A 9,663-nucleotide genomic window follows, 5' to 3' on the forward strand; every position below is an offset into this window, starting at 1 on the left:
GAGGTATAAAGAGGTGCCAAAGTAAACGAAGCCGGCCCACTATTCCCGTTGAGCAACTCATAAATCCCTGCCAAAGGATGGCCGATGAAATCAGGAAAAAGATTAACACCATTGATTACTTGCATATATATCCCGTCTTTAATTCTTGCAGATGCAGTACATGCATAGTAGTATAGCTATTGCAGCAGTATCTCCCAGCAGCATAACCACTTAACTCACCAGCTGTCCACAATTACCACCGGCCAGCCCTTTTATTTAAGTACCCCCCCCCCCCCCCGGTAAGCACCGTACCCAGCCGGAGGGCCAGGCAAGACTGACCTTGTGGCTACGGCCGCGAACCCGTGCGGGCCCCGGCAGTCAGCGAGCCGGAGTCGCGACCCCGTCTCGCGCGCTCCGTTCCATTCCGTTCCCATCTCGCCCGTCTCCCGTCGCGTCACCGTCACGCCCCCCGGAGTCCAAATTTCTAAAGCACTACCAGTACCAGTCTCTCTCTCTTCCTCTCCTCTCCTCTCCTCCTCCTCCTCTCTCTCTCTCTCTTCCTCTGCTCTCTTCCGCGGCGCTGCTGCTTCCTCGCCACGCCACGGCTGAGCGAACCCCATCCAATCCAATCACTCTCGTCTTCGCTTCCTCCCCCTCGCCGGAGCCCGCCGCTCGCCGGAGCCTAGGTAGGATGGAGGAGGAGCCGCTGGCCGGCCGCGCCGGGAGGTAGGGGCGGGGGGCGCGGCCGATCGGTGGGGGTGGGAGGGAGGGGAATGAGGGCGCCGCAGGAGCGCACCATGAGGGATCTCTACGATCGCACGCGCCACAAGGATCTCGCGGCCCCCGAGGTGCGTCGTGCCGCATCCACCGCCGCCCCACCGCCTACGCCTTGGTGGTTGTTGGGTTTTCCCCGTAGGACGAGATGGGACGAGATGGGGATTGCTTTCGATTGGGTTGGGGGCGTTCTGGGTTTCGGGATTCGGGGTTTTGCAACCTTGCATGCGCGTGCGTGCTCATGGGATTCGGGCTTCGTTCAGGTGACGCGGCTTTACAAGGAGGGCGAATCGAATTTGATTGAATACGTTTCCATTCCTCCCGTTTGATTTGGGTGTTATGTTCACGTTGATTCACTCGTCAATCGAAAATATGTGGCCTGTTCATTATGCGATTTCCCCACTGATACTGCCGTCCCCAAGTTTTGGAGATTGACGCGTTTTGCTTCTCCTCTACAGGAACCAGCGGAAGGGCGCGGCGGAGGACGCGCGGAGGGGTCGGGGCACTGCGAACTGGTCGCCAAGATGGAGGTGAGCATTAGAGGCGTGTGGTTTTCCCTGCATATGCATGGAAATATTCTGTCCCATTAGAATATCATTACAATGCGTCCTGTTCGTCGGATCATCAGATGCTCATAATTCAGAAGTAGTTCAGTATAGATTGCTGCTCTTTTACTCGATGCCTCCAGTTTTTATTGGTAGTATAGATGCTTGGACTGTGATTCGGATACCATCATGCTGTAGACAAAGGATGTGTCAGCGCATGAATACTGCATCTCCTGCTTTTTGCAGGAGCTATTCTCACTTTGGAAATGGAGGCTGCTTTGATGGTCATTCCTTACATGGTTGTTTGATATGATATTATGACACATTGGTCTTTTTTCAAGTAAACCTAATACATAGTAAATTGTATACATCACCAGTTTTGTTTGTCATGTGCAGAATTTTGGTGGAACACTCCATTATCCATTGTCTAAATTTAATGTGCCAATGTAATAGCTTATAGTTGTAGGGCAGTGTGCCAATTAGAAGGAAGTACTTTAATGGTCAAACCCTAGAAATGCTTTTGATAACATTTGTCTCGTCCATTTATTGGTTTAAGCAGCAATCTCTTCAGTTTATATCCCATGCTCTCTTACTGTTGTATCCATGTCTTGACAGACGTGAGAATGCTACTTGTACTTTTCAGGGCTTCATGCTTGTTTTTGTCGTTGCATGAGTAATGGTTTTAAGACTGATATTGTTTATATTTGTAGGAAAAGGCTGCGGTAAGGAAAAGAGTGGTATCAAGCAACAACACTCGTGTGAAGGCAGAGTCAGGCACATGTAATGTCTGTTATGCTCCTTGCTCCTCTTGCTTACACCGAAGTCTTGCAGTTGAGGATTCGAATGCTGAATGTGCATCATCTCAAACATGCTCCACAAGGTCAGAAGTAAGAAACAATTCACTTGTTCGTAGTGAGAAAGGGCTCCGCAATAAAGGAGGAGAAAACGACGATGAGTTTAGTGCAACCTCTGGTCATGTTTCTTACTCTGTAACTGGTGGAAATAATAAAGTGTTTGCAAGATCGTCCATTGCAGACGACTCTTCGGAGGTTGACATGCCAGCAAAACGTAGGAGGCTATTAAATCAAGATACAAGACTATCTAAAGCAGAACACCATGATGACAGCAACTCGTGTGTTACTGGTACATCAGCAGGAGGCAAGGTTCACATGGATAGGAAAAAACTATCGACTTCTGCATCCAGTCGAGATTTGACTGCTAATGATTATAAAGACAACAGCATGGCATGCTACAGCAGTTTAAGAAATCAATGTGTTGATGAATCTAAGAAAGGATCTGATCTTCGTAATTTGCGTCCTAGTGCATCTGGTAGATTGTTTCCTGCAGATTCTCCTTCTATGTCGACCAAAAAGTTGCTGCAAACCAAGTCTTCTGTCAGTGAATCGAGCAGATTATCTCCTAAGAAGCAAGATCATGAGTCTGGGAAAGCACATGATAATTTATCTCATCAAGCTTGTGAAAAGGTTTCTCTTTCAAATAATAACATAGAACAGCGACGAGGTGGAAAATTGAACCCTGATGGTGTCAACCAGGGCACGCTGGCAGGTTACAGTATAGGAAATGAAAATAAAGACGGTTTCTCATCGAAGGATCTGGACAATGGCACCTTATGCCCAAAAGATGGAATTCAAGAGCCTGCTGGCATCCAATCTAATGATGGTGTTACTAGGAATAAGGGTGACAAACAAGATTGGGATCAAGATTGTTCAATGGATATATGTAGTGATGGAAAGTTGAATATACAACATGATATGACGACAGAAGGCGGGAATTTGGAAGGCTTGATAGATGTAAGTAACTCCTTTATCACTTCTTATGGCCTCCCATTTAAATGCAATGCTTGCTACTGTCTTAGTTACTAGTAGTGAAATTAAAAGAAGAATCCATTATTTTTTAGTTTCAGTGTTCTTAAAGATGGCACATTCCATGTGGTATTCTGTTAGAATGTGAGATCAACCTAAGTTTCATTGTCATTTATCTAGGAGTTATACCTGTAGCGATTTGCTGCCTTTTTGTGTGGATGATAGCTTGAATTGGTCAAGTCTTATTCTGATGTCTGAACTCTAAATAGTCTTGGGTAGAATATCTGTAATTCTGGAATATCCTCTAGCATTACCCATTGGCTGTTAGTGAGCTTTTGCATGTATTCTACCTATGTCAATCTCAAAATTTCAAATTGCTACTATTTTTTTTTAATTTCACACAATATTAAGTCACTACCCATAGTTAGAACCAGTGCAAACAAGTTATTTGGTATATATTTTCTCATTTTTGATAATTATGTGGGATTAACAAGTTTGCTGCTCTTCATTGAATATTGCTGTTATGAAACATGTATGTAATCAATTTTGTTAATATCACTGCTGTCCTGCTGAGTTGTAACTGGGTGGTAACCTGTCGTCTGTCGATTACTCCCAGTCACCAGTCACAAATTCAATAATCAACCACCAGTAACTGGAATTTAAACAGGCTGATTATTGGTTTAGAAAAAGCTAATGATCTCTTAGGTGTCTACTTCTATCTGAACGATTCAGAATTCTTAGTATCAAACAGCGAGAATTTTGTCATCAACTCTACAGTTACAACTATCAAGTTATAAATGGGAGCCAACTCACTATTCTACTAAATTCTGTAGCCGTAGATAATAACACGATTACACTTTAGATGGTTCCACTGTGTTCGGTGTAGTTATATTTTTAAGGAGTTCTCCATGAAATATAGTGCATGGTACTTTTGATTATATTTGAGAGAGACATTAAATACTTCAAAGAATTTCCGTATTGTTTGTAATCATTATATTATGGATATAATCATTATTTGGCTATGAACTGTCCCTTGCTTATTTTCTGATCAAGGTTCAGCCTACTTCTAAAAAAAATTCATATGCAACTAGCTTGGCATTTGAATATACATGGGCAAATAATTTTTTTCTCCTTTTTGTCTGCCTTTATGTCACTTTTGTTGTTCAACAATTTCTAAATGGCTGGTTTGCATTGATTCTGCATTATTTAAAGCATTTCCTTTACTATTTGTAATCAACATATTCTTTTTGTCTACTCTATGCTATATTCGTTGGATAACATTTATGTGTCTGGTTTGCATCGAACCCAGGTTAACGTTTGTGATATATGTGGAGATGTTGGTAGGGAGTATCTTCTGGCTACATGTACTAGATGCCTTGAGGGGGCGGAGCATACGTAAGTTATATTCTTGTATGACTCTGTTTGTAGTATCTGTTGGAATTATTATTGGCTGAGTTCAGTCTTTTTTTTGGCTAAGAGGTCAATCATTTAGCAATCAAAGTCATGTTGACTCTACTTACTAGCAGTTTTCTTAGTTCATACAAATGAGGCACTTTAAATAATTTAATCTGGAGCTTTGCCTACACTGATAATCTGCTCAGGTCCTAGCAATGCACCAATCTATTGATTTATTCGCATACGTTAGTTTCCTTTCCATGGTGGTTACATAATGTTTTTAGGTTCATCAGGTTGTATGTGTTGAAGGAAACAAAAAATGTTGTTGATTATTTCGATTAGCATAGTGGCTGTGGCATAACTTCTTAGGTACATCAAGGTAAAATGCATGTGCAACATCCATTCTTCACATGGATATGTTAGTGTTAACTGTTAATTTATTTGTTTATCTAGTTACTGCATGCGGGTGAAGTTGGATAAGGTTCCAGATGGTGAATGGTTATGTGAAGAATGCCAGCTTAGGGAAGATCAGAACAATACAAGCAGTAACCATGGTGTCATGGCGGTTAATATGTCTGAAGGAAAGAACCAATGTTCAGAAAGTCAAAGCAAGCCTAAGGCATTGCAAATTGTTGTGCCTGAATTGGATGCTCCGCAAAGCACATACAGCACACCAACAGCTGATCAGTGTGATGGTAAGAATAAAAAGTTGCATTTAGCTTCAGCTGATACACAAACACGGAAAGTAAAGGTTGCCACCCCAGCTGCTGAAAGACTGGATGTGAAGAGCAAAAAATTATTGGGCATTGCAAACCGTAACAAGATGCAAGTTCTTACATCCGATTTGGATGCACGACCACACACTTATGGAACACCAACGTCTGGAGGCTCAAACAAGAAGAGTCAAAGTTCAGAATTTTTGTTAAACCGCAAGGAGTTGCGGGTTTCCACTGATATGGAGTCACCATTGTCAAGTGAAGGACTACGGAGTCCACCTATATCATGTAAGAGACAGGTAGAGAATACTTCATCCCCTAAGCCTAGGCTCTTCAAGACGGACAGTCTTAGAAAACATGATGTCATCTCTCGTGACAACTCATTTAAGAAATCAAACAAGGGAGGTTTATCTTCAGTTGATAATGCCCCAGTGAGAATTACTCAAGCTGGCAAAAGTTCTCAGGTCTTGTCACGGTCATATTCCTTGGGAAACATGGTGAATGCTAAAACACCAGTTCCCTCGCCAAGAGGTTTGACCAAATTCTCTTGTGTTCTACTTGCAAAGCATTCTTTGTGTTATTTGTTGGTACTTTTAATCTGGATCATTCTATTAACCTCCTAATTTTCTTTAACAGGTTTATCAAAGCAACTGTCTTTCAACAACACCAACAATGGACCAAAGGTCAAGCAGTTGGTTGAAGGGGTGTCTAGTAAGTTGAAACCTGCGAAATATTCCCCAAGAGATCCTAGAGATAAGGGCCCCATTAGAAAGCTTGTACAATCTGGATCTTTCAAACGTGAGGGTGCAGTTTGCTTAGATGCTGGCTCATCAAAACAAAAGCAAACATTTCCTTTGTCTCAAGATGAAAAACCAGTAATATTGAAGCCAGTGAAGGAAAAGAATTTAATAGAAAGAAGAGCTTCCTTTAGTTTTAAAAAACCAAACATTCCTTCATCTCCAAGGCCTGACAGTTGTATGAAGTTAGGGGAGAGAAAAATTGACCAGGACATTTCAAAATCTGTGCCAATCATACTTAAAAGTAGTAGAAGACCTGGTAAGCTCTTCGTTTACTTGACTCTTCTCTAGAGAAATGGTAAATCTTAGTTTTCGCTCATTTTGATGAGCTTTCTTTATGTTTGCCTGAATTAGGAAACGTTGAAAAGAAGCAGAGCTCTGATTTGTCGAAGGGTGACAATGACAAGCAAGATGTTACTGTACATCCAAAACCAATGGGAGTTGTTTCTGGTAAAGATGCACATGCAATGAAGATATCTGATCCACCAGTTCCATCCCAATGTGTCAAAAAGGATAGCTCAAATGATGTTGAGGATGAAGATTTGTTCGTTTCAGTGAAAAATGGTAATAGAATGCCAAATGGATCTGCAGAGATGGTTCCTACAATATCTACGGCCACGACTTGCGAATCAGATTTGCTAGATGTGGCAAGAGCAAGCACCTCTGAAGATTCAGCTCCTAAAGTTGTATGCTTCCAACAAAAGCTTTTGGAAAGCACAGGAGATGACTCCTGTAAAATTGTAGAGGTGGCTCAAGCTTCAGGAGATATAAATATGTTGAATGAGGTTCCACATTGTGTTCAGATGGCACACAATCTATACCCCACTAACAATAAATTGGATAAACCTGATTTGAAGCAGCAAGCTTTTGTTGATCAATCTTCAGCTCTTGAAAATCCTCTAAGAGACTTAGTTATTCCAGAGCTGTCTTACATCTGGCAGTATGACCTCTTCTCTTCTCCCTTTTACCCCCTTAACCAGTTAATAATTTTAAAGAGTCTAAGAGGACATTCCTTTTATTTCAGGGGTAGCTTTGAGGTTTCAAGACATGGAAATTCCCCTGAAATGTTTGATGGGTTTCAGGCTTACTTGTCTACTTGTGCCTCGTCCAAAGCACATGAAATAGGTGAACAATTACCTGACAAAATTCAGCTAGCAGAAGTCCCGCGGCACTCCTCATGGCCACCGCAATTTAAGGAAGTAAATCCAACTGAGGATAATATTGCTCTTTTTTTCTTTGCTAAAGATGTTGAAAGGTACCTTTTCCTCAGCATTTCACTGTTTTATCTGTTTCAATCCTCTGTATACTGGCTGAGGTCTTCGATCTCCTTGAACAGTTATGCAATGGCATACGGTAAACTCTTGGAAAACATGCTTCTTGGTGATTTATCCCTTACAGCAAATATTAGTGGCACTGAACTTCTCATTTTTCCATCTGATAAATTGCCAGAGAGGATTCAACGTAAGTTTATGTTTGCTATTGTCATTGTCTCTTGGCAGGATTGCTCCTTGCCTCATTTAATGGATTCCATCTGATATTTTACAGGTTGGAATGGCTTACTTTTCTTTTGGGGCGTTTTTTATGACCGGAAAGCAAGTAGCCCAACAGAAGTTCCTCTGAGTGAGAGAAATAATTGCTCATTAGAACAAGTCACTGGACCTGTTATCCGGCATGATATGGGATCCCCTAAGGCACTTCAATCTTTGGGTATAGATCTGAATGAGTGCCCCAATGATGATATATCTGACCCAGCTATTTCACTTGGATCAGAGAGCGAGAAGTCTGGTACATCTGTAGATCATAATATTTTGTTGGAGTCCAAACATGAGGATATGAAGGTGAATGCAAGTGAAATACATCATGAAGAAACGGCAGACACAAAAGAAATTGTACCGGAGCATCCTACTGCAGCTCCCTATGGAACTCAACCTCCCACATTATCAACAGGAGGTCATGACATGATTCCGGACTATCCAACTGCTGCAAAAGGTGGTGGTACCTTTTTTATGTGATGAAGCCACAGACCAATTCCGGATTTATCCTTGCTTCTCTTTTTTTATATTTTTCTTATACTATTCATTGCAGGTAGCACAAGAACAGCAGGTAGAAACAAAATGGAGGAAGAAGATCAGAATGAAGCTGTCTTCTGTGTTTTACAGCAACCAGGTGCAATGAGGTCAATCTCAAATGAGACAAAACCTAAGAAACATGGAATTCTGCCCTCCATAGAAGTATCGAAACTCCATTTTATTGGATCAAAGATATGCGGTGGTCCAAGCGAATCAATTCTGAATTCAGATACGAGTTCTCTGGATCCTGACCTCACCTACAAAAGGCAGAAGACTTCTTATGAAAAAAACTCTACTTGCAGTTTTGGAGATCAAATGCCACCTAGCAAATGCTTGTCCAAGATACACCCCTTACCAGCTGGACAGCATACACCATTTGATGATTTACAGTGTAGTTACAGGGGTCCCTCAGATCCTGGCTCCCTTAAAAAATCAGTACCTGATCGTATCATCCATGTTCTTTCATCTGATGATGAAGATTCCCCAGAACCTAGTACTAGCTTAAATAAGGCATCACTGAAGGCAGATGAGAGCTCCTCCCCTTTATTGTCACTTTCCCTATCTATGGTGGCAACGAAGCGTAATCTTTCTGGTTCAGATATTGTAGATGATGAACCACTGTCTCTATCTCTTGGGCTCCCTAGTGTTGTGGAAGGGAGTAGGGCTCCGGAGATGAAGCAATTTCTGCCGGAGAAGCCAGGCATTAACACTTAGTGTTTTTTAGGTTTGCGAGTGTATAGTTTTGTGCTATGTTTAGCTGTATGGAGTTTAGACAGGGTAGAAGTATGGTATAGCTTTTAAATTATGAATATTTTGCCTTTCTTCTCACTGTTATATGCATCTGCTGCTGTTGCTAGTGATGCTGGTCTGATGATGTTATTGCCTACCGTATTTTATGTGATATATGGTGTTAGTTTCCCATGAACTCTATTGGTATGACATAAAAAAGGATATATATATCAGAATGTGGATGTCTATAAATTCAATTTTACATGGTTGAACTTGCACTCTGTAGCACGATGTAATTCTTCGGTGCGTCCCATCTTGCATGTGCAATGTGTCATGACCATAAAGGTAGGTATTGTAGGAGAGAATAATGAGATGTATTCTTCCAAATTCTAGAAGGGTGGGATATATAGATTTTCTAGATGTGTTTCTATACATGGGCTCATATATACACAAACACCCCCTCCGCAGTCTGAACTACCGGGGCAGCGGTGTTCAAGACTGGACAACAAGAAAGCCAACACCCTCCCACAGTCCGAATTAGTGGCACAGCGGTGTTCAAGACTGGACAAGAAGAGAGTACAAATAGAGTACAAAGGGCAAATACCCCCCGCAGCCACAACTAGCCACTGGCTACATTGAGGCTGGAGCGAAACTCCGAGAAGGTTGAGGAAGGCAGTCCCTTGGTGAAGATATCAGCAAACTGGGAGGTAGTCGGGACATGGAGTACCTTAACATCGCAGATGGCGACTCTGTCGCGCACGAAGTGTAGATCGATCTCCACATGCTTCGTCCACTGATGCTGGACGGGGTTGGTGGAGAGATACACGACACTGACG

The 9,663-nt window shown here is 42.1% G+C and overlaps 1 protein-coding gene across 2 annotated transcripts; it reads left to right on the forward strand.

The window, feature by feature from the left end:
• The first annotated feature begins 498 nt into the window (after nucleotides 1-498).
• LOC120688104 lies at nucleotides 499-9,091 on the forward strand. 2 transcript variants are annotated; one of them, XM_039970275.1, is made up of 12 exons: nucleotides 764-827; nucleotides 1,212-1,283; nucleotides 1,545-1,597; nucleotides 2,009-3,109; nucleotides 4,431-4,516; nucleotides 4,970-5,763; nucleotides 5,869-6,288; nucleotides 6,384-6,969; nucleotides 7,054-7,284; nucleotides 7,366-7,490; nucleotides 7,575-8,018; nucleotides 8,115-9,091. In XM_039970275.1, exons 3-12 carry the CDS (start codon nucleotides 1,565-1,567, stop codon nucleotides 8,810-8,812), a joined length of 4,518 nt encoding a protein of 1,505 aa, XP_039826209.1. In that variant the 5' UTR covers nucleotides 764-827; nucleotides 1,212-1,283; nucleotides 1,545-1,564; the 3' UTR covers nucleotides 8,813-9,091. The 2 variants fall into 2 exon arrangements, with proteins under 2 accessions (XP_039826208.1, XP_039826209.1); XM_039970274.1 differs by lacking the exon at nucleotides 1,545-1,597 and having other exon boundaries at nucleotides 499-827; nucleotides 8,115-9,084.
• The last annotated feature ends 572 nt before the right edge of the window (nucleotides 9,092-9,663 follow it).

Source organism: Panicum virgatum, chromosome 9N, assembly GCF_016808335.1.
Source record: "Panicum virgatum strain AP13 chromosome 9N, P.virgatum_v5, whole genome shotgun sequence".
In the NCBI taxonomy this organism is placed as follows: Eukaryota; Viridiplantae; Streptophyta; class Magnoliopsida; order Poales; family Poaceae; genus Panicum; species Panicum virgatum.

Excerpts from the sequence above, each read along its gene's own strand:
- LOC120688104 (XM_039970274.1), top strand. The coding sequence starts at position 753 with ATGAGGGCGCCGCAGGAGCGCACCATGAGGGATCTCTACGATCGCACG. Across the intron at positions 4,517-4,969 it reads CTTGAGGGGGCGGAGCATAC|TTACTGCATGCGGGTGAAGT; the intron begins GTAAGTTATATT and ends TTGTTTATCTAG. Across the intron at positions 5,764-5,868 it reads ACCAGTTCCCTCGCCAAGAG|GTTTATCAAAGCAACTGTCT; the intron begins GTTTGACCAAAT and ends TTTCTTTAACAG.